The sequence below is a fragment of the Hypanus sabinus genome, chromosome 5 (assembly GCF_030144855.1).
Source record: "Hypanus sabinus isolate sHypSab1 chromosome 5, sHypSab1.hap1, whole genome shotgun sequence".
Lineage (NCBI taxonomy): Eukaryota > Metazoa > Chordata > Chondrichthyes > Myliobatiformes > Dasyatidae > Hypanus > Hypanus sabinus.
In genome coordinates this window covers 13,490,890-13,516,027 of record NC_082710.1, presented here as the reverse complement: position 1 = coordinate 13,516,027, position 25,138 = coordinate 13,490,890, and the positions used below count along the sequence as shown (strand labels likewise).

General features: G+C 42.4%; 1 protein-coding gene across 2 annotated transcripts in view; it reads left to right on the top strand.

Moving 5' to 3' along the window:
* The window catches only part of LOC132393932 (ras-specific guanine nucleotide-releasing factor 2-like), a 141,750-nt gene that overhangs the window by 78,854 nt on the left and 37,758 nt on the right, over positions 1-25,138 (top strand). For both annotated transcript variants that reach the window (XM_059969395.1, XM_059969396.1), the window contains 7 exons: positions 1,782-1,900; positions 5,461-5,621; positions 7,709-7,775; positions 9,203-9,339; positions 11,895-11,977; positions 12,797-13,045; positions 15,483-15,868. In XM_059969395.1, the coding sequence (XP_059825378.1) occupies positions 1,782-1,900; positions 5,461-5,621; positions 7,709-7,775; positions 9,203-9,339; positions 11,895-11,977; positions 12,797-13,045; positions 15,483-15,868 (1,202 nt within the window). The remainder of the gene's footprint in view (positions 1-1,781; positions 1,901-5,460; positions 5,622-7,708; positions 7,776-9,202; positions 9,340-11,894; positions 11,978-12,796; positions 13,046-15,482; positions 15,869-25,138) is intronic.

Below are 25,138 nucleotides of genomic sequence, written 5' to 3'. Positions count from 1 at the left end.
CACTGACACTGAGAAGCATTATATTAGTCACCATGGTACTGTGCCTCCGTCAGAAATCTTCATGCTTTATGCGATTTTTGGATGACAGTAAGATAAACGTAACTGGATTTTCAGCCAATAGAGATCCAGCCGAGCTTTTCAGCCAATAGAGATCCAGCTCAGCTGTTCAGCCAATAGAGATCCAGCCCAGGTCTTGGTTTGCCTGGCCAGTTAAGCGTTTACACTGGTGTCCATTTGGTGGTGATTGTCATTCTGATTCTAATGGTCAAGGTGCTGTGAGGGGGCCAAGCCTCCGCACTGTCAGTAAAACCACACCCCTGACACTCCTGATGGTCACAGCCATCTCTTTGGAACCTGAAAAATGGGCACAATCAGCCGTGCAGTTATGTGAGGAGGTGACACAGCCATGTAGTTACGTGAGGGGGTGACACAGCCGTGTGGTGGTTAGCACAATTGTTTCACAGCAGCAGCAATAATCGATCAGGGTTTGATTCCCGCTGCTGTCTGTAAAGAGCTTGTACGTTCTCCCCGTGAACATACGGGTTTCCTCCAGGTGCTCTGGTTTCCTCCCACAGTCCATAGAAATACAGGTTAGGGGTAGTGAATTGTGGGCATGCCATGTTGGTGCTGGAGACACGGCAACACTAGCGGGCTGCCCCCAGGCACAATCCTCAGACTGCGTTGGTCGGTGTGCATTTCACTGTATGTTTCCATGTTTAAATGTACACGTCAGGGGAAAAAAAACCTCATCTTTATGTTGCATAAAACCGGTTTAAGCCTGAATTGGATCACATTGGAGATAATTTTTCGGTGAAAATATGCTCACTGTAAGGTTGACCTGAAACCTCTGCTCGTAATTTGCTTTAGCATTTCTGATGACATCTGTGTCCCTTGTGACCCCCAGGAACCCTCTGGCCTGTCCTGGGTCTCAGGATGGGCTGGGGTGCATCAGCTACAGTGGGGTTAATTGAATATGTAAATATTTGGAGCTCACTTAATTTTTGAGGTGGGAGAGTAGGATCTAAAATCCTGCCCCTGCATCAGTTCTTCAGCCATACATTCATCGACAAATCGTCGTATTTTAACTCTCACTGGTGCGTGGCACAGGCAACAATCCAGAGATCACTACCATTGAGGTCATACATAAACACTCTTAACTTATGTAAATACACATTTGTTTTTTTATCCGGAGATTAGAACATGATTGCTAAATATCAAGATTTTACTACATTGATTCAAATATTTTGAACTTACTTGAAATCATTGAATTTTATGCTGAACAGGTGAAATAATAGCCCAGTTGTTATTATTAGATTAGATCTTAAATCAGAGTTCGATATATAAACATAAATTATTTATTGATTGAGATACAGTATGGAATAGGCCCTTCCAGCTCTATGAACTATGCCATCCAACAATCCCCTGATTTAATTCTAGCCTAATCGAGGGATTGTTTACAATGACCAGTTAACCTGTCAACAGAGTATTGGACTGTGGGAGGAAACTAGAGCACCTGGAGGAAACCCACGTGGTCATGGAGGGTAGATACAAATTCTTACAGGCAGCAGCAGGAATTGAACCCGGGTCACCTGTACTGTAAAGTATTGTGCTAACCATGCTGTTACCATGTAATAACATAGCAAATCTTAGGAACAAATCTCACTCTTTAATGTAACTTCAGTCCGTGTTGGTTTGTTTTGTATGTGTCAGTTCCCTCCCCAAGCAGGATTATGCTTGGACTGCGTATTGCGTGTAACGCCTGCTCGTTTGTCTTTTTTCAGGGTAATGCACGATGAGGTGAGTGACACAGAAAACATTCGGAAAAATCTCGCCATAGAGCGAACCATTGTGGAAGGATGTGACATTTTGCTGGATACAAGCCAGACATTCGTACGCCAGGGTAAGTACAATGATCGTATTGAACAGAAATGAACAGATGATGCAGAGGGTGAATCCTTTGCTGGCATTCTTGTGAGTCAACAGGGATGCCTGTTGCTTAAACTGAACTGATTGTGTTTTCCATCGGGATGCTCGATGGAATACTGGTGAGAAGCAGCATTTTAAATGCTGGAAAACCTGGTGGTAAGGAAGCTTCACAGGAGGTTCTGGACATATTCCGGAAATATCTACAAATTTCTACTGACGTACCATGTATCTACAAATTTCTACTGATGTACCATGCAGAGCTCTTTAACTTGGAGGTTTGATGGAGATATAAAAATTATGAGTGTTATAGATAGGGTAAATGCAAACAAGTTGTTTCCACTGAGGTTGGATGAGACTAGAACTAGAGGTAATTGGTTAAGGGTAAAAGGTGAAATGTTTAAGGGGAACCGGAGGAGCAATTTCTTCACTCACAGGATGGTGAGAGTGTGGAATGAGCTGCCAGCAAAAATAGTGGATTTTAACATTTAAAAGAAGTTTGGGTGTGTAGAGGGACATGGAGGGTTATGGTCTGGTTGCCGCTTGATGGGACTAGGCAGTATAACAATATAGGTATGGACTAGATGGGCTGAAGGGCCTGTTTCTTTGCTGTAGAGCTCTATGACTAGGTGTGGTGAACTACATATACCTGTCTGGACACGCCCCCCCAGCTGACTGCTCCTGTGGCTCCTCCCACGGACCCCAGTATAAAGGCGATTGGAGGCATAGCCCCTTCCTCAGTCTCCAGGATGCTGTGTGATGGTCACTTGCTGCTTGTGCTTTCTTCCAGCCAATAAAAGCCTACCTTAACTCACGTCTCAGAGTTATTGATGGTGCATCACTAGGTATGGGCCCCTTCCTTGTCTTATTAAATTCATTTGGACATTAGGGACTATAAACCTGTATTACCCTGAACTTTCACAATCCTCTATGCGCTACAGTGCACAGCTAATTTTTCTGTGACTATAATTTTTGTCTGAATACGAGCAATGGCCCTAACAATGATACACAGAGATGATCATTGCCAGCATCAAGGATGATTGAAAAATGGAGAATCCGAGGCCTGTGGAGGTTGGGGCGATGATGGATGTTGTGTCCCAGCTGTCTAGATATGCAAGCCAGGGCAGTACAATATGGAGTCCATGCAGCAATCTTCTCCTCTCCGCGCAGCTGGTGAACCCAAAGGAATGGCAGGGACTGATACAGTTTGGTACCAGCAGTGTTGCAGGAGTTGACAGTCGACATGGAGCTCAACGTGGGACTGCCTTAGCAACTTTAACTCTTGAGTTTTCCTCAGGGTTTACTCCCTAAACCTTCCCCACGAGTGGGTGTAGCCGCAAGGCAGCAGAGGTTTGACATCCGAGTTTTCCTTCCCTTAGATGAACTTTTAACCATGGCTGACGAGCCCCATCTGCCCAAAAATATTGACACAACCACACACAGAAAATGCTGGTGGAACGCAGCAGGCCAGGCAGCATCTATAGGGAGAAGCACTGTCGACGTTTCAGGCCGAGACCCTTCGTCAGGACACTGACCATGGTTCTGCATTATTAATCCCTGAACCTAGCTCTTGCCCACGATGGCATTTCCTTTTAAATATTTGAGACGTAAGTTTATCAAATGTTCTGTTACATTTCAATATCTAGGTGCTCTGAAAGTACATTAGCCATGTGAAAGCCTCAATAACAAGTATAATATTGAACTTAATTTAAAAAAAAATCCAATATGATCATCTAAACACTCACATACAAAAGTCCAGTACAGGACCATTGTATAATTGACTCCTTCAGATATTTCATGTCTGCTCAGAAAGCCAAATCCGCTTAGCTGTTGGATAAAATAACTAAACAAGTGGTTCCATTGTTCATTTCATGACATTTCAGGATTCCGTCACTGCATCCCGCACCATCACCTGTGGGCTGTAGTTATTTATATTTATTCAGTGATACAGAGCAGTGTAACCCTAACCTAATCAGTGGACAATTTGCAATGACTAATTCACCTTGGAGTGTGGGAGAAAACCAAAGCGCCCGGACGCCAAACACCATTCCACAGGGAAACGCGTACAGACAGCACTGGAATTGGACTCTGATATCCAGAATGCCCTGAGTTGTAATAGTGTCGTGCTAACCGCTTTGCTCCCGTGGTGCCCTATTGCCCTTAGCACTGTTGGAGGTACTATAATTGATTGGTAACTCTTCGGAGAGCCCTGTCAGCCCTCTGTACCTGCTGAGGAAGAGAAATGGACTCTTGTCTTTACAATCTACCTCATTAAGATCTTCCACTTCATTGTTTACCTGCACTGCATTCTTTTGCTAACTTTTACACTTCTATTGTGAAGTGTTATTGTTGTATACTATTCTAGCTCAATACACTGTTAAATCTATATGATCAGTATGCAAGACAAGCATTTCACTGCATCTTGGTATGTGTTGCAATGATAATGCAATTCCAATATCAGTAACTTCTTGTTTTCACTAGTACATCTGATAAATTGAACCTTGCAGAAACCTGCATAATGCACTCATGACTGTGTGGCTAAGCACAGCTCCACTGCCACATTTAAGTTTGCTGATGACATCACAGTCGTTGGCTGAATCAAAGGTGACGATGAATCAGCATCTGGGAGGGAGATTGAAAATCTGGCTGAAGGACTCTTTATCTCATGCTCTCGATATTTATTGATTATTGATTATTATTATATATATGCTTTCTCAGCTCAAGCTGGTAAAACCTGAGGTACAGGCATAGCCAAGCACACTTATTTCTCAATTACTAGGAACTTTCAGACTATTCTAGTGGTATTTAGCAATGTGGCTTTCTGAAGATTTACATAAATATTGTTGTGTAGAACTATTTGTGCAATGCTATTATGTAGTGCCTTATCATTAATATTATTGCTCTCTTTTTGAATTTCTACTGCTTCTTGTGTTTTACACATTGGTTGTTTGCCCAGTTGGAGTGGTCTTTCATTGACTCTATTATGGTTATTGAATTTTTTGAGTATCATCATCACTGTGTACTGTGCTGTAGGATGAGTGATCAAGGTCTCATGACCGTAATTGTTCTAAACAAACTTTTTCTACTGAAGTGGTTTGCCATTGCCTTCTTCTCGGCAGTGACTTTACAAGACTGGTGACCCTAGTCATTGTCAATACTCTTCAAAGACTGCCTGCTTGGCATCAACGGTCACATAACCAGGACTTGTAATTTGCCCCAGCTGCTCATACGACCATTCACCACCTGCTCCCATGCGTTCTCCTGACCCTGATCACTGGGGCTAAGCAGGTGCTCCACCTTGCCCAAGGTTGACCTCTAGGCTAGTGGAGGGAAGGAGCACCTTGCGCCTCCTTTGGTAGAGATGTATCTCTAACTGCCACCCAAGATGGATGCAGGAAAATGAACCTCAGGGTGACATGTAGGTGCTTTGATAATAAATTTACTTCAAACTTTAGTTAACATCTCAGAGATTCGTACACTCACTGTGCGACCCTTCCCACTTCCCCCCAAATGATGCAAACTAATCTGTCATTTCAGGTTCACTCATACAGCTGCCTTCTGTGGAAAGAGGAAAGCTGGCCAAAGTTCGCCTAGGTTCCCTGTCTTTGAAGAAAGAAGGAGAAAGACAGTGCTTCTTATTCACCAAACATTTCCTAATCTGCACAAGAAGTTCGGGAGGGAAGCTGCACCTACTGAAGGTGATGCTCAGTTCTCAGTAATTCTCTCCCTAGCGCCCCGGGACTGTAAGCATTTTTCTTGTAAAAAATAACGTTTTGATAGTAAATTGTTTTCTCACTTTAATGTTGTATCTAGACCTGACTCAGGGGAAGGAGTGGGGAATGCTCCCCCCAGCCATTGTAACACAAAATATGCCTTCTCCATTCCAACGTACATTTCATTTCCAAGCTTTAGGGTTGATGCTTTGGAATAGTTAGAGTCACAATCAGAGTCAATATCACTGTCTTATATGACATGATTTTTTTTTTGTGGCAGCGGTATAGTGCAAAAAAATTAAAATAAATTACAAAATTAATAAATAGTGCAAAAAAAAGTATAGGTGGATAAATTTCCTGATTACAGAGCTTGTCTATATGTGACAAACACAAGAAAATCGGCAGATGCTGAAAATCCAAAGCAACACACATAAGATGCTGAAGGAACTCAACAGGCCAGGCACAGTAGCAAGTCTATGCTTAGCCGGGCAGAATCGTGTAGGCTGAGTACCAGCACAAACTCCTTACAGTTGTCACTGATCCCCCACGTCACAGTTTTTAAAAGTGCCCTTCAATGGTCACTTCTCTGTCATGTAGTGGTTAGCGTAACACTATTGCAGTACCAGTGATCAAGGCTCAATTCCCGTTGACATCCTGAAGCAGTGACTTGGCTTGAACTTTTCATTCCTCTCCTCAGGTGCTAATAAAGGCAAACATGTCACAGTCCTTCTTCACCACCCCGTCAACCTGTGAAGACACTTCCAGGGAGCTACGAACTTGGATCCCAAGATTTCTCTGCTCTTCAACACTGTTTAGGGCCTTGCCCTTATTAGCGTACTGTCTCATTACATTTGACATAACACTTCATATTTGGCCGGGTAAAATTCCATCTGCCTTCTCTCTGTTCATATCTATAACTGATCTATATTCTGCTGTCATATTTGCCTGTTACCTATGCTATCCACAACACCACCGATCTTTATATCATCTGCAAACTTACTAAATCACCCATTTAATTTCATCCAGGTCATTTATAGACATCACAAACAGCAAAGATTCCAGTTCAGATACCTACAGGACATCACTAATCACAGAGCTCCAGCTAGAATAAGTGCCTTTGACCACTACCCTCCGTCCTCTAACAGCAAGGCTGTTCTGAATCCAAATGGCCAATTCACAATGCATCTTAATATTCTGGATGAGCCTCCCCGGAGGAACTTTGTCAAACACCTTACTAAAACCCATGTAGAAAACATTCCCGGCTCTAGCTTCATCAATCCCTTTCATCACCTTGTCAAAAAACTCAATCAAATTGGTAAGACACGACCTGCCCTGCACAAAGCCATGCTGGCTCTTCCTAATTAGGCCACGGTTTTCCAAATGTTCATAAATCCTATCCCTAAGAATTTTCTCCAATAACTTTCCTACCACTGTTCTGAGACTCGCCAGTCTGTAGTTTACAGGATTATCCCTTGTTCCCTTCTTGAGAAATTACTGCTCATATTTCATCTGGGTAGACTCCAATCTGATGACATGACCATTGATTTCTGTAACTTGGGGTAATTTCTCCTCCCCTCCCCTTCTCTCTTTCTCTTTTCTCCACTCTGGCTCCCCTCTCATCCATTCTCTTCTCCTCACCTATCAATCATCTCCCTCTGGTGCCCCTCCTCCTTCCTTTTCTCCCACCGTCCACTCTCCTCTCCTATCAGATTCCTCTTTCTTCAGCCCTTTACCTCTTCCACCTAACACCTCCCAGCTTCTCACTTCATTCCTCCTCCACCTCAGCTAGCTTCACCTGTCACCTCTCAGCATTGAACTCCTTCCCCTCCCCCTACCTTTCTTATTCTGATTTCTGTCCCCTTCCTTTCCAGTCCTCTTGGAGGATGTCCACCCAAATTGTCGACTGTCTATCCCCCTCCTGATCTGCCGAGCTCCTCCAGCATTTTGTGTGTGTTATTCGAAAACCAGACCTTCGGGATAAATAGGTGTACATTTCCATCAAATCCAATTTATGATGAACAGAAAGAAACAAGAAGTTTCCAATTAATTAGTGAATCCTTTGCTTGTTTCAGGTTGGAGGAGTACTTTCCCTGATAGATTGCACGTTAATAGAAGAACCTGATTCAAATGAAGACGATTGTGAGTACATACTGGTGTGCCACAGAATAGTTTGACCAGAATATTGTCTCTTTAATTTTCATTCTTTTTGAATAAAGTGATATAGGGAAATGCTTTATTTGAATTAATATAAATAGTTAAATCAAGATTTTGATGACAGGAAGTTTTAAACTGAATTTTTATCATCATGACCATATTTATGAGTGCTTTAATACATTAAGAAATCAGCTCATAAAATTTTCATTTTTATATATCAATCCAGAAAGCATACTTTATCATTATTAAAGGGAAGTTAAGGGGAAACCTTCAAGAGCTGTTGTATTATTGCAGTTTCCAGCAACTGGTGATCCCTTTGCAAATACGATAGGCAACAGAGCTGGTCTAGTTAGTGAGCTGATCATCATAGTCTGGCTGCACTTCACACAGTTCTGGCCCATAGCAGGCCCAGAGTCACCAAGGAAGCTGTACAGTGATTTTATCAAGGTTCAAATCAGTTTTTGCAGTGAATGGTTAGGATATGGAGTACGTTCCCAGCAAGTGTCTGGACCTTAATGGGGAACTGACTAAATCAATGAGGGAGAAGAAGTTACAGGAATATGGGGAAATGTGTAGAACTAGTTGCATTGCTTTCCAAAAGAGCTGGTACAAGTTGTTGAGTTACTGTTCTCTTCTCGCTGCCACCATTGGGAAAGAGGCACAGGAGTCTTGGGTCCTGCACTATCAGGTTCAAAAAAAGTTGTTGCCCTTCAACCATCAGGCTCCTGAATTAACATGGCTAACATAACTCACCTCAACTCTGAAATGAGTCCACAACCTATAGACTCACTTTCAAGGACTCTACAACTCATGTTCTCAACATAATTAATTTATCTATCCATCTATTCATTCATCTGTCTATCTATCCATCCATCCATTTGCAGAGATTGTCTTTTGCACAGTTTTTCATTGATACTTTTGCATTTTCTGCTCCAATGTGAATGTCTGCAAGGAAATGAATCTTTCAGTAGTATATGGTGACTTTGATAATCAATTTACCTTGAAATGCTGAACTTTGGAATGGAGCCCTCTTGTGCTGAATTACACATTCTACAGTAGGCTGCTGGAACGTCGCTGGTGTTAGAGTCAGTTGGATGTAAATCTGGAGAAATCAGTTGAAGTAGATGGTGTCCAAATTGTTGGCTAGGATTGTGGGCAACAGAACTTACTCGAGTTAATTCGTGGAGTGTCTGTCTATTAGACTGGCTGTGTTCCACACAGTGAAATGAATTCTGGCTCAAAGTAGCCCCAGAGTCACTGAGGAAGATGATCAATAAATTTCGTACATTCTTTTTCAAATTACTGGTATCTTACATGCTAGTCTGAATTGAAGATATGTTACTATAGTAAAACATAAATTACTTTTAATTCTTTCTGACCTGTGTAAGATGGATTTTGTTTATATCTTTTAGTAAAAGGGTCTAGTCATGTCTTTGGACATCTGGACTTCAAAATTGTGGTGGAGCCTGCAGATGCCCCATCCTTCACAGTTGTGCTGTTAGCTCCATCTAGACAAGAGAAAGCTGCATGGACAAGTGACATAAGCCAGGTAAATATTATTTGTTACTCTCCCAAATTATTTCATGTAAACATACAGTACTGTGCAAAAGTCTTAGGAGCCCTAGATATGATTTCAGGTGGTATGACCTCATCTCAATATCACTGAGGCTGTCTGGGGAACCCAGAGAGACAGAAGCAAGTGAGACAGCCAAAGTCTGCAGAAGAATTGTAGCAAGTTCTCCAAGATGCTTGGAACAACCTACCTGCAGATTTTCTTATAAAACTGCATGACAGCATACCCAAGAGAATTGGTGCAGTTTTAATGGCAAAGGGTGGTCACACCAAATACTGATTTTATTTTCTTTACTGTTTACTGTTCTTTATAGTGTTTTTTTCCTATTTAGAAATTTTCCTTTCATTATTTTTGAAAGCATCTTCATATTACAGAATTCTTTTACTTGTGCCTAAGACTTTTGCACAGTACTGCATTTATCCAATTTGTCCTGATGAAATCAACAAGAATTGTTGAATCATATTTTGAATTAATTTGTTCATTGAAAATACACTCATGAAGTGGGGACTCTGCAAACAAACGTGTGGAGATGGAAAATCCCAACCGAGGCAAAATTTATAAATGTTTAAATTTATGCCTTCCTCAAATCTCAGAGCCCTGTTAACAGTCGTGATTAAAGCTGTTTTGGACTGCAAATGCAGAGCACATCAGGCTATCGTAGGTTGTATTTCACAATTACTATCAGAAGCAGCTCTATTATTGGTGATATATGTTGTGAAATTAGTTGTTTTGAGGTAGCAGTACTGTCTTGATGCCCATGGTCAGGATCGACCATGGATGTTGTGTCCCTGCTGTCTATGTGATACGCAAGCCAGGGCTGTACGATAAGGAGAGCAAGCTGTTGCCAACGCAGCAGGCTCCCTCTCTCCATGCAGCTGATAATCCCGAAGGAAAGGCATTCTCCGATACATTTCGGCACCAGCAGTGTCACAGCAGTTGCCAGTTAACGTTGAACTCAACATAGGACCACCTTAGTGACTCCACTAAGTGAACGAGTATAGGCAGTGGAGCTTTGAGATCAGAATTTTCCTTCCCCTAGATGAGCTGCCAACCACGGCTGACTAACCTCATCTGCCTGAAGTGTCAGCGACCTGTCCTCGCCCTTTCTCCTGTCAGTAGAAGCAGTTCCACCAGGGTTGGTAGCTAAGTCACACCTGAAGGGCAGGAGCTGGACTTGGTTGTCATAGGTTATTTGAGATACACGTTATTGGGAGCATTTAATAGTGGGAGCCTATCCCTGTTACCACTCTCAGATATAACAACCTTGAGGGACCAGCAGTACAGTGTAATACATTAAATATCACTGTAAGTCACATTTTTATATAAAAAACATAAGCAGTGCAAATGAGAAAAAAATAGAGAGGTAATCTTTAGTTTTCATAACTTTCAGTTCTTCTGATTTGTCAAGACTGAATCTGACTGAGGGTTTCCAAGGGGATATCACTGTTGACCATCCTCAAATTTCCTCCATTTAGCACCCACATTAGTTGGACTCATGGAGTGTTTCAGAGCCAGGCAGGAGAAGAATTTCTGTGCTTTTTGTGAACCAGGTTAAACTGTGCTATTCTACAAGAGAATCACTCTGAACATCTCTCCCTCCCCTGTTATCACTAACCTCCCAACCAGGCCCTTGTGCCTCTTCCCTGATGGCGAGGGTCCTTAGTCATGGTTTCTACCTTCCTGGAACTGTCTCTTGAAGACATTCTCGATGGTGAGGAGGGTTGGGCCCCTGATGGAATTGGCTGATTCTACAACTCTCTGCGGCCTCTGCTGATCCTGTGCTTTGGAGCCTCTGGAGCAGAGGGTGAGGCAACCAGTCAGGGTGCTCTCCCAGCACATCAGTAGAAATTTGCCAGAGGCTTTGGTGACATTTGACCCTGTTACCTTTCTCTCAAACACGTACTTGATCTGAATGCTGAGCTCTACCACTGAAATAGAAACAAACAAAATTAGTGAAAGGCCTGATCAGTTTCTCCACCAGTAATTTTCTGCTTCCCCTTCCCTCTTCTTCAATTCTCCACTCTGACCTCTTACCCCTTCTCCTCACCTGCCTATCACCTCCTCCTGGTGCCCCTCCTCCTTCCTTTTCTCCTATGGTCCACTCTCCTCTCCTGTCAGATTCCTTCCTCTCCAGCCTTAACCTTTTCCACCCACTTGGCTTCACCCATCACGTGCAGTCATCTTCCTTCTCCTACCCCCCCCACCACCTTTTTATTCTGGCATCTTCCCCCTTCCCATCCAGTCCTGATGAAGGGTCTTGACCAGAAACGTCAAGTGTTTGTTTATTTCCATAGGTGCTGCCTAACCTGCTGAGCTCCTCCAGCATTTTATATGTGTTGTTAAGGATCTTCTGATGCTTTTATATGATGTAAAACTCCAATCCCTTTGAAAGGTAACCCAGTGTCCACACTACTCCCAGTGTAGACTCACCAATCCAATTTATCCATCTGCAAAATAATGTCCCAATTCCTGTACTTGGTGTCCTGTCTGATAAATAAGTGATGAATAGTTTGGTATTTGTATTTCTGCAGTGTATAGACAACATACGGTGCAATGGCCTGATGACCAATGTCTTTGAGGAATATTCAAAAGTAACTGTGCCTCATATGATAAGGTAAGTGTTTTCTTGGGGTGATTCCTGCCAAAGTGGGCTCAGTGGGAGGATCTAGTGGGATATCTCCAATGTGCTGTCCACAATTCTCCTGTGAGGGCCATTCCTTGCTGGGAAGGCTAGATTATACAGGTTGAAACTCTCTGATTATAATGATGAATATTAACTTTATATCTCACATGTACATCAAAACATCAGAACATACAGTGTAATGTGTCGTTTGCATTGGGGGTGTGCTGGGGGCAGCCTGCAAGTGTCACCACACCTCTGGCAACAACATAGCATGTCCTGACGAAGGGTCTCAGCCCAAAACGTTGACTGTTCATTTCTACAGATGCTGCCTGACCTGCTGAGTTCATCCAGCTTGTTTGTATGTGCTGATTTGACCACAGCATCTGCAGTGTACTTTGTGTTAACATAGCATGCCCACAAGTTACCATCTCTAACCGGTACGTCTTTGGATTGTGGGAGGAAACTGGAGCATTTGGAGGAAACCCATGCGGTCACGGGGGGAATGTACAAACTCCTTACAAGAAGCGGTGGGAATTGAACTCCATAACGCGTTATGCTAACTTCTTGTTAGATATATGGATCATGACCTAAGGAAAAATGGCTGGAATCACTTAGCACTTTAGTGCAAGGGTTTTATTAGGAGTATCAAAAATCAAATTTACAAAAAATGAGTGAAAATAGCAAAAAGAAAACTGCTAATATTTAGAAAAGATATCCTGCAGACAAGCTTTATTCATTATTAAACCCAGTGACATGTCTCTGAAGTGCCAAAGCTTGTGGAATGGTGATCAGTATCGATCTCTTCCTCAGATCTGACATCAGACTGCACAGCGACGACACTGACATCTGCTTCAGTAAGACGCTGAACTCCTGTAAGGTTCCGCAGATTCGCTACGCCAGTGTGGAGCGGCTGCTGGAGAGGCTCACCGATCTGCGCTTTCTCAGCATTGACTTCCTCAACACCTTCCTTCACACCTACCGAATCTTCACCACAGCTCTGGTGGTCTTGCAGAAACTAACGGACATCTACAGAAAACCTTTCACCTCCATCCCCATCAGGTAGGTCGGCGGAGAGGGTCCAGAGGAGGTTCATGAGAATTATCCCAGGAATGGCAGGGTTAATGTATGAGGAACAGTTTTGATGGGTCTAGGCCTGTAGTCACTAGGGTTTAGAAAAATGAGTATTGAATATTGAAAGGCCTACATGGAGTGGATGTGGAGAGGATGCTTTCAATACTGGGGAAAGTTTAGGACTGAGGGGCACAGCCTCAGAATAGGACATCATTTTAGAACAGAGATGAAGAGAAATTTCTTTTGCCATATAGTGCTACAGCACAGAAACAGGCCCTTTGGCCCATCTAGTCCATGCCAAACTATTACTCTGCCTAGTTCCATCGACCAGCACCTGGACAATAGCCCTCCCGTCAATGTACTTACCCAAACTTCTCTTAAGTGTTAAAATTGAACCTGTATCCGCCACTACCATTGGCAGCTCGTTCCACTGTCTCACCATCCTCTGAGTGAAGAAATTCTCCCTCAGGTTCCCTTTACATATTTACCTTTTCAGCTTTAACCTCTGACCTCTAATTCTAGTCTCATCAGCCACAGTGGAAAAAGCCTGCTTGCATTAACCCTAACCTGCTTGCATCTTTTAGCTTAGCTGACATTTATGCCCGTATCACAGATTAGCCATTGTCCTCATTCAAAGAAGACCTTATTTTGTATCAGGCCAAGATATCCCCCTTTTGGTTTTCTCTTTGGAGTGAAGGAGGATGAGAAGTGACTTGGACTTTTTCCCAGGATGGAAATGGCTATTATTAGGGGGCTTAATTTTAAGGTGATTAGTGGAAAATATAGGGGGGGGGGATGTCAGAGGTAGGTTTTTTACATGAAGTCAGCTCCATCATGAGCAATAGCCTCCGAGTATCCAGGGCATCTTCAAGGAGCGATGACTCAAAAAGGCAGCATCCATCATTAAGGACCATCATCACCCAGGTCATGCCTTGTTCTCATTCCTACCATCAGAAAGGAGGTCTTAGAGCATGAAGGAATACGGGGAGAAGGCAGGAGATTGGGGCTAAGAGGAAAAATGGATCAGCCATGTTGAAATGGCAGAGCAGACTCAATGGGCCAAATGGCCAAATTCTGCTCCTATGTCTTATGGTCTTATGGTATTGCACTGTACTGCTGCCACAAAGTCAACAAATTTCATTAAATATGCTGGTGATATTAAACTTGATCCTGATTCTGAGTTTCTTTGGGTGCACGGAACACCCTTTCAGGGGTGGTGGGAGAGGCAGATTAAGGATGTTTAAGGGATGTTAGATATGTACATGGATGATCGAAAAATGGGGGCTATGTGGGAGGGAAGAGTCAAATTGATCTTGGAGTAGGTTAAGGTTGGCACAACATTGTGGGCCAAAGAGCCTTTATTGAGTTGTAATGTTCTATGTTCTGTAATTGCAAACTTCATCAGCAGATACAGTAAATCGTTCGCTTACTGGAAAGTTAAACATAAGATCATAAGCTTAAGATATAGGAGCAGAATTAGGACATTCAGCCCATTGAGTCTGTTTTGCACATTAAATGAATCCCAAGGTATCTGGAACAATTTTCTAAATTGGGAGAAAATTTCAAAAATCCAAATTGTAAGGAGACTTCGCAGTCTTCATGCAGGATTCCCTAAAGGTTAACTTGCCGGAGATTTGGTGGCGTGGAAGACAAATGCAACGTAAGCATTCATTTCAAGAGAACTAGAATATAAGAGCAAGGATATAATGTTGAGGCATTATAAGGCACCTCTGAGGAGTATTGTGAGCAGTTTTGGGCCCCTTATTTAAGAAGAGATGAGCTGACATTGGAAAGGGTTCTGAGGAACTTCACAAGAATGATTCTGGGAATGAAAAGCTTGTCATATGAGGAATAATTGAAGGTTCTGGGCCTTGTTGAAATATAGAAGAATGAGGGTAGATCTCAATGAAATCTATAAAACATTGAAAGACCGAGATGGAGTAGATTTGACAAGGATATTTCCTATGGTTAGGGAGTCTAGGACCAGAGGGCACAGCCTCAGAGGAATGTCCATTTAGAATGGAGTTGAGGAGGAGCCTCTTTAGCCAGAGGGTGGTGAATCTGTGGAATTCATTGCCACAGGTGGCTGTGGAGACCAGGTCACCGAGTGTATTTAAGGTGGAGGTTGATGGGCTCTTGATTAGTCAGGGGGTGAAAGGTTATGGGGAGAAGGCAGCAGAATGGGGTTGAGAGGAAAATGGATCAGCCATGATGAAATGACAGAGCAGACTCAATGGGCTGAATGGCCTAATTATACCTCTATATCCTAAGGTCATGTTCTTAGATACATAGCTTGTGTATAACTAATTTAAATGTTTACATTTGATAATCATAGCTATCATTTATCTATTGAGATATATTGAGAGCCTTATTCCAGTTGGATTGCTTTAATTAATCAACTTATCTGTTCCCTTTTCATTCACAGATCACTGGAACTGTTTTTTGCATCAAATCAAAGCAACCGATTGGAACACATGAATGACGGGAAATCCCCGCGACTGTCCCGTAAGTTTTCGTCGCCTCCTCCGCTGTCGTTGTCTCGAACGAGTTCGCCCGTCCGGACGCGGAAACTGTCGCTCAGCTCCCCTGTGAACTCCAGAGCAGGCGCCCTCGACCTTTCCACGTCGTCCACGGCAGGGGCAACCTTCGTTCACAGCACGACAATCTCTCCACCTCCCGTGGCAAGCAAAGTTCCTTTGGATTTGAGCAGAGGCCCCTCATCCTCAGACCAGTGTCCTCTGTCGACAGAAGAGAATTCAGAGCGTCCCTGCATTGATATCTGTAACAAGCTGAGAAGAAGCATTAGGAGAGGTACTGAAAATGCTCATTTATTTGTTTATCAAGTAATTGTTTGCCTGGTTACTGTATCCAGTGCTCCCAATGTGGCCTACTCCACAGCAGTGAGACCCGACCTGAATTAGGGTTCAAAGTTCAAAGTAAACCTTATTATCAGAGTAATGCATGTCACCACATACAACCCTGAGATTCTCTTTACTATGAGCATATTTAGCAAATCTACAGAACAGAAACTCTAAACGAGAGCAATGAACATCAATCTGTGCAAATGCAAATATAAATAAATAGCAAATAAATAATGAGTGTGAAATAACATGAAATGAAAGAGCATGAAATAGACAAGATGAGGAGTCCTTAAAGTGAGGCCATCGGTTGTGGGAACACTAGAAATAGATTGAGTGTAGTTATCCCCTTTTGTTCAAGAGCCTGTTGGTTGGTGGTAGCTTCATCGAGGTTGCATCCTTGATGTGGAGTTGCACTGTGCATCCCGTCTGGCCGATATACGCTGCTTCGCATTCATAGGGAATCCTGTAACTGGCAGCCTGGCTTCCCTATACTTCCATGGTTTCTGGAAGGATTGCCGGGATCCTGAAGAAATCCCAAATTAATGCCTTCAACAAGCCCGTAAGGAAGCTCAAATCACAGTTTATGCTGGTCAGAGATGACCTGGGGCTCAGGTTGGCTGACAGGATTCCCTGTGAGAGTACAGAAGAGATTTACTGGAATGTTACCTGGGTTTCAGCAGCTAAGTTACTGAGAAAGGTTCTTCGAAGCATAGAAGGTTGAGGGGGGACTTGATAGAGGTATTTAAAATTATGAGGGGGGACTTGATAGAGGTATTTAAAATTATGAGGGGGATAGATAGAGTTGACGTGGATAGGCTTTTTCCATTGAGAGTAAGGGAGATTCAAACAAGAGGACATGAGTTGAGAGTTAAGGGGCAAAAGTTTAGGGGTAGCACGAGGGGGAACTTCTTCACTCAGAGAGTGGTAGCTGTGTGGAAAGAGCTTCCAGTAGAAGTGGTAGAGGCAGGTTCGATATTGTCATTTAAAAAAATATGATAGGTATGTGGACAGGAAAGGAATGGAGGGTTATGGGCTGAGTGCGGGCCAGTAGGACCAGGTGAGAGTAAGCATTTGGCATGGACTAGAAGGGTCGAGATGGCCTGTTTCCGTGCTGTAATTGTTATATGGTTATATGGAATGCGGTGCAGTGTATTTTGGCCAGATGGGACACATGGTGGAAACCTACATCAAGGAGCATAGGAGGTGTATTAATCTGGGTTACCTGGAGAAATTGGCAGTAGCAGAACATTGAATTTCCCAATGGCCACAGGATTGACTTCTACGACACAAAACTACTATGCAATGTTAATGGCTTTTGGGTCCATCTAGTAAAGGAAGCCATTGAAATAAAACTAAAGGAAAAGATTTTTAACAAAGACAAAGGTCTCACTCTAATTAAGAACTGGAATTTGATTGTTAACAAGGTGGGACAGCGGAAACCTGATTGGATGAGGATAACTAATCAGGAGGGATGGACGACGGGGATATAAATACCACTGGACTAGACATGCCTAGGCATCATCCCTGATGAAGATGGCAGAGTTTGACCTGAACCCGGATGGAAGCCGAGAAGTGTTCATTCATCCTTTTAATTGATTTTATCATTGCCTTTAGATTGTTGTTATTAGGCAGCCAATGGGTTAATTTGTTTTGGAAATAGTCTCTTTCCTTATTTATCCCTTAACTTATATTTGACATCCTTGGTGGGCAGGACAAATGTTGAAGCTAAAGGTAACATGACTCACGGATATTATAAAGAAGGTTAAGTTGTATGGAAACATACAAACTAGGGTTGGTACATCCTGGAGCTTAGAAGCTGATAGTATTGGAATATTGTGTTCTGTTCTGGTCAACTCATTATAGGAAGGATGCAGAAGTGTTGGAGAGGATGCAGAGGAGATTTACCAGGATGCTGCCTGGATTAGAGAGCGTGTCTCATGAGGATAGGTTGAGCGAGCTAGATCTTTATTCTTTGGAACAAAGGAGGATGAGAAGTGACATGATGGAGTGCACAAGATGATAAGAGGCATAGATAGAATGGATAGCCAGAGACATTCTGTCAGGGTGGAAATGGCTAATAGTAGAGAGCATAATTTTAAGGTGCTTGGAGGAAAGTACAGTGTAGGATGTCAGATGCATGTTCTTTACACAAAGAGTGGTGGGTGCATGGAACACACAACCAGAAGTGGTGATAGAAATAAATGCATTAAGGGCATTTAAGAAACTTTTCAATTGGCACATAGATGATAGAAAAATGGAGGTCTACATATGAGGGAAGAGTTAGATTGACCTTGGAGTAGGTTAAAAGCTCAGTGTAATATCATGGGCTGAAGCCTCTGTGCTATGAAGAGAGATTTGATTTCTTTTGTAAAACATTAGCAGGACTAATGAGGTGAGATGATATGATAGCTGTGGACCTCCAGGAAATGTTTGATTAAGTTGCCACATTATAGGTTTGTCGTCCAAATAGACACAAAGGGGATGTACAATAGACTCTGGTTAATTTGGGACACATTGGAGCCAAGACATTTTGGCCCAATGATGCCATTTCCTCAATTAGCTGAAGTTTCATGGAAACAGTTAAAAAGGTATAAAAAAGACAAACTACCATTTAACTGAGTGACATATAGTGTACTTAAATGAAATTCAGAATAAATTAGTACACCATCAATACTACTACAGTATCGGAGTCAGAATCTTAAAACAATGCTGCCTTCCGAATTACCCATAGCCGTGATCGTGGATTTCATCTGGTGATTCCCATCAGAGCTGCATGCAAAGAGTCGCCACTTAATGGTGCCGCCTGACTGCGTATTGGTTCCTAATAGTTATCGATGCAGGAATTCATCCAGTGTTCATTGGCGTGTATGGGATGTCCAGGGAGGGGTAGCACCTTTGGTGAAGGGGCTTGTGGTGTCCATTCTGGGGCAGCTCATTAACCTTTGGTCCCCGCTGGACACTCAGCTCTCACCTGTGGCTCCAGGTAGCTGTTAGCATGCAACAATGGCCATGTCCCAGTACATCGCCTTGATGGGTGGGCTAAACCAGTTGGGATTAGCCAGTGGGTCTTGTACCCCGGTGAAATAGGGACATGTTTGTCCTAGTGTGTGAAGTCGGTTCCAGCAGACTGGGCAGATGAGATCAATGGTGAGATCCAATGGCCAAGAAGGCAGTTCTGCAAAGCTTTGTGGAGAGCAAATGGCATAGTAAGGCAGAGAAGTCTTCACTGCAGCCAAGGAAGACCACAGTTTGTGCTGATTACTCATACCACTGGACTTCTGAAGTCAGGACAGTGGAACTGCCCAGTGCAAAGTCTTTTCCACTTTAAAAAACTCTCCTGCCAGATTTCAATGGCATCGTGGGATATGACTGACACCAACATACTGTTGTGTTCTTTTCACTGATTGCAAATGAAGAAAATTAGTGGAGACACCTAGTGGAGAGATTGGACCTTTCATACAATCTTTCCATGATTGCATCCTCCAAATCTTAATTTCCATTGTAGCATTCAGAATGATTGACAATACATTCAAAGTCTTTGTAGTTTCTAACTTGTTGAAGTAGTGAAATAGTTTAATTTTCATTCCCGCCCATTGCTGACATCTCCAAGCCTGAATGCTTGAAACCACAATGAATAAAACAATTCTAATTGTCTTACAGCTTATTTCTCACCAACTATCAGTGATAAAAATCACTGATTTTTGAACACAAACACTTGCAACTGGTGCTATTTAAAAACTGGTTTCTCTAATCATAATGTCTAATAACCACACAAGTTCATGCGATTGATGTTACTTAGAAACTCTTTGGCAATGGTCTGCTGTCCCAATTAAGCGGCACAGTGTCCCAAATAAACAGAGTGAATTCCTGGCTATTTTCTCAACGAGTTTTTGTTCTTTAAGGGTTGCCCCAGATAAATAACCTGACCCGATTAACTAATTGATCAATTAACCAGAATCCACTGTATTACCAAGGTGAGAAGACAGGTAAAGTGACTGGAACCAGAGACAAGGAGTGAATGATTGTTTTGGGTCGGAGGAAGTGGATTCCAGTGGTCAGTACTAAGATCAATGTTTCCCTCAATACTGACTCATGACCTGGACAAAGATGTGCAGGGCACAATTAACAAATTGGCAGATGATACAAACTTGAAGGTGTAGTGAAGTGTGAAAAAGATGATAATATTGTTTGGGAAGATGTGGAGAGGTGGTGGAAGATGCAGGAGATAAAATTTTATATGGTAAAGTGTAATACTTCTACACTTTGCTTGCAAGGAAGAGAAGGAATATTATCTGTAGTGGGCAATTCTAAAAGAGAAAATGCATTTGGTCTCAAAGACTGCATGAAGATAAGAGTTGCAGGGACAATGTCAGAGCCAGAGCTGTTCTTTTTGAAACACGGAAAGTTGCAAGGAGATCCGATGCAGATAATTAAATTCATGAAGTGCAGGACCAGAATAGATGAACTGCTTCCATTGATAGAAGGATTCGTAACTTGATGACATGAGAATGAAAATGATTGAGGGGATAAAAAACTAAAACTGAAGTGAGGATGTTATTTGCTTTAATCACAGATAGGCTCTGGAATAGAGTGTTGGGGTATTGCTGAAAACATCTTTAATTTTGATGTCGAAATTGGGGGTTGGGTGAAAGTAGGGTGTAGCAATGTCAGGGGAGTGGGACAAGCTATTCCGCTGTTACATAAACTCAAAGGCCGCCTCCTCTGCTGTTCGTTCCCTGGATTCACTCCTCTGGCTCTGGCCTCTTTGAACACCACCGATCTCCGGTCCTCCAACGCCAGCAGTCACGCCTAAGGCTGCATTGGCAATACTCTTTGGGACTCTCTTTGACTTTCTGCCTTTATGCCCTCTTTAAATGAGGTTCTTAAAACATATTTTGTTTATCAAGAGTTTATATCTTTGTAGCTTGGTGTCAAATTTGTGCAGTCTTACCTTTGAGAGGTGCGCTGTTAAAGGCACCACATAAATGCAAGATGTTGTTGTTTGCAGCTAAAACCCTTCTTTTGCAGTGTAGAGCATAGGCAGAGCTAAGAAAGTGGAATTACAATGAATGAATTATTATCAACCCTTCAGCATTGCAATAAGGTATGGACAATTAAGGATCCTTTTATTTTCAAAAAAAACCTGCAATGCTCTTCAGCCTAATGTAATTGTATGTCACGATGAGGTCATGGACCATAGCCATCTTAAGACGTAGGAGCAAAATTAAGCCATTCAGCCCATCGAGTCTGCTCTGTCATTTGGTCATGGCTGATTTATTTTCCCTCCTAACCCTGTTCTCCTGCCTTCTCCTCATAACTTTTGATGCTATTATTTGAACCTATCAACCTCTACTTTAAATATACCCAATGACTTTACTCCATAACTATCTGTGGTAACGAATACCACAGATTCACCACCCTGTAGATAAAGAAATTCCTCCTCATCTTTTTTCTAAGGGGATGCCCTTGTATTCTGAATCTGTGCCCTCTGCTCTTAATCCCCCCCCATGATAGGAAACATTCTCTCTACATCCACTCTATCTAGCCTTTCAATATTTCATAGGTTTCTCGGAGATCCCTCATTATTCTGCAGAACTCCAGTGAGTATGGGCCCAGAGCCATCAAATGCTCCTCACATGTTAACCCTTTCATTTCCAGGGTCATTCTCATAAACCTTCTCTGGACCTCCGCTAGACTTTTCTCACGCACCTTTCATGCAGCTGAATCTCTTCCTCACAGATTTAAACACTCATACATCTATGGAAGTAACACACACAAAATGCTGGAGGAACTCAGCAGGTCAGGTAGCATCTATGGAAATCAATAGATAGTCGACATTTTGGACCGAGACACTTCTTCAGGACAGAGAAGGAAGTGGGAAGATGCCGGAATAATAAAGGTTGGGGGAGGGGAATGAGGCTAGCCAGAAAGTGATAGATAAAACCAGGTGGGTGGGAAAGGTCAAGAGCTGGAGAAGAAGGAATCTGATAGGAGAGGAGAATGGACTATAGGAGAAAAGGAAGGAGGAGGGGACCCAGGGGGAAATAATAAGCAGGTGAGAAGAGGTAAAAGGTCATTGTGGAGAATCGAAGAAGTAGGGGAATTTCTTTACAAGAAGGAGAAATCGATATCCATGCCATCAGGTTGCAGGCTATCCGGACAGAATATAAAGTGTTGCTCCTGCACCCAGACACAAGAGGAGGCCATGGATCAACATATCAGAATGGGAATACGATTTGAATTAAGATGTTTGGCCTCTGGGAAGTCCCTCTTGTGGCAGATAGTGCAGTATGTTCACTGAAGCATTACCCCCATTTGCAACGGGTTTCACCAATGTAGAGGAGGCCAAAATGGGAGCACCAGACACAATAGACGACCCCACAGATTTGCAGGTGGAGTGTTGCCTCACCTGGAAGAAACTGAAAGTAGTTTAAAACTTGTGGAACAGTGATATTCATTAAAAAAAACCTAAATTAACACTTCATGCTTGGCATACTCAGGACTGCGACAGAAATATTATGTTAGACACGATCCCCTCAGACAACAGCTACTCAGAATTGATGGTAAGATGTGTACCTACAGCCTTTAGATAAGCCACTCAGAGTAGTTGCATTGAAAGAGCAAAAGCCTGCAATGTAGACAAACAAAGGCCTGCAATGTAGACAAACAAAGGCCTGCAATGTAGACAAACAAAGGCCTGCAATGTAGACAAACAAAGGCCTGCAATGTAGACAAACAAAGGCCTGCAATGTAGACAAACAAAGGCCTGCAATGTAGACAAACAAAGGCCTGCAATGTAGACAAACAAAGACTTGCTTTCCTGATCTTGACACCAGTATTGAATTTTTCTGGAGATGAATTTCTGCAGAGTTTTTCCTTGTTTAGCTTTGCAACTCCAAGGAAAGCTCAGCTGCACCCTGTTTATGATGATGGAACAGGGAAGAATCATGGAAATTCATTCCCATTGATCAGGTTGAACCAGTGCCTTATAATCTATGAAGGAGAGTGAATTTCCCCAAATGTTCACTGTGAAATTAATCTGAAATTGTACAGGTCTCTTTTCTGAGATTTAATATCATTGGCACATGTTGTGAAATTTGTTGTTTTGCAACAGCAGTGCAATACAGCACATAAAAGGTACTATAATTTACAATTAGAAATATATATATGAAATTTTAATTTAATAAGTTGTGCAAAAGAGAGTAAAATGAGTCTTGCTGCAGAGAGAAGTGCGGTCGTTCCAGGGAACATCCAATATTCCTTACAACACTCCAAATATTCAAGCTTGTCCATCAGAAAAAGAGAATCAAAACCCTAATTTGATGCAGGAGTTTATGAGAAAAATTCACTTTCCGAAATCTATTATAATGGCAACGGTGATTGTATTGTAGGATTCCAGTGAATTCCTGATTATTTGAACTCCATGATGTGATTACAGTCTTGCAGTTCACCAAGAGACGCTACTGATCCTCTCTTGGAACGGTTTTATTATTTCCAATTGGCAAGAGGTGGTATGGATTGGTGGCTGCTAGTCACACTGCTCGAGATTAGCCTTGCTGAGCAAACTCAAGAAAATGCCAAATGATGTTTTTTATGTGGTTGTGCAGATTGGATATGGGTGAAGATCAAAGACAAGACAGCTGTCCCGCAAAGTGCACAGAAAATTATATAATTAATCGCTTAGAGCAGGGGTTTCCAACCTGGGGTCCACCAACCCTTCGATTAACGGTAGAGCTCCATAGCGTAAAAAAGGTTGGGAACCCTTGCCTTAGAGAGGCCCTGGTGACATTTTTATAGCCATACTTTGAGTCTAATCTAATTTAGATGGCAATGAGCCAATTGTGCACGTGGTGCGCGCGCGCACACACACACACACACACACACACACACACGATGAACAGCATTGACTTCTTTGTACATATACTGTATAATTGAATGTTATCAAGATGGTCAGAAACTCATCATTGGCAAGGTAGTATAGTGGTTAATGTAACACTTCACAGCACCAGTGATCGAGGTTCAATTCCTGCTACTGTCTGTAAGGAGATTTGTACAGTTTTCCTGTGACAACATAGATTTCCTTCAGCTGCTCCAGTTTGAACCCACATTCCAAACTTCAAAGAAAATTTTATTATCAAAGTATATATTTGTCACTATATACAGCCCTGAGATTCATCTTCTTGTGAGCATACTCCATAAATCTACAGAATAATACCCATAACAGAATCAAAGCAACACCACCCAACTGGGGCATTCGACCAGAGTGTAAAAGATAACAAACTGTACAAATGCAAAAGGAGAAATAATAATAATAATAAATAAGCAACTAATAACAATAGCTTGAGATGAAGAGTCTTAGAAAGTGAGCCCATAGATTGTGGGAAGATTTCAATGATAGGGCAAATGAAATTGAGTGAAGTTATCCCCTTTGGTTCAAGAGCCTGATAGTTAAGGGGTAATAACTGTTCCTGAACCTGGTGTAATGGGTCCTGAAGCTCTTGTACCTTCTTCCAGATGGCAGCTGTGAGTCAAAGTCAAAGTAAATTGTTTATCAAAGTACCTATATGTTACCATAGGCTACCCTGAGATCCATTTTCCTTCAGGCATTTACAGAAAATAAAGGAATCCAATAAAGTTTATGAAAAACTATACATAAATATTGACAAACAACCAATGTGCCAAAGAAGAAAAAAGTTCAGAGTTGTGCTGAGTGAAGTTATCCATGCTGGTTCAGGAACCAGAAGGTTGTAGGGTAATAATTTTCCAAATCTGTTCTGCTCTGAGAGAGGGAATAAATTATTATCTTAATGGAGAAAGTCTGGCGACACAATGGCATGGCAGCCAGCATAATGCTTCACAGTACTTGCAATCTGGGTTAAATTCCCACTGCTGTCTGCCGGGGTAGATCAGTCATGAAGAGCAGGGTTGGATTGAAGTGCCTGATGGCCAAATCATCTCCTAGTTCCTTGTGTTCTTGTTTATCACAGATGTTCTGCCTGAGGTGTTAATAGTGACACCATTTCTCAACGGGGTAGCTGAGATCTTCGGGATGTAGGGATGATACTGGCAAACACGTGGCTCAGTACAAGACAAGATCTGTGACACAAATAAAGCTCAAGCCACACTTGTTTCTTCACTAGGAGGCAGTTCTGCGAGTGATTCTAAATTGACCTCAGAGGCTGATCTGAGCAGTATCGTCTACAGACATTAGTCAGGGTGC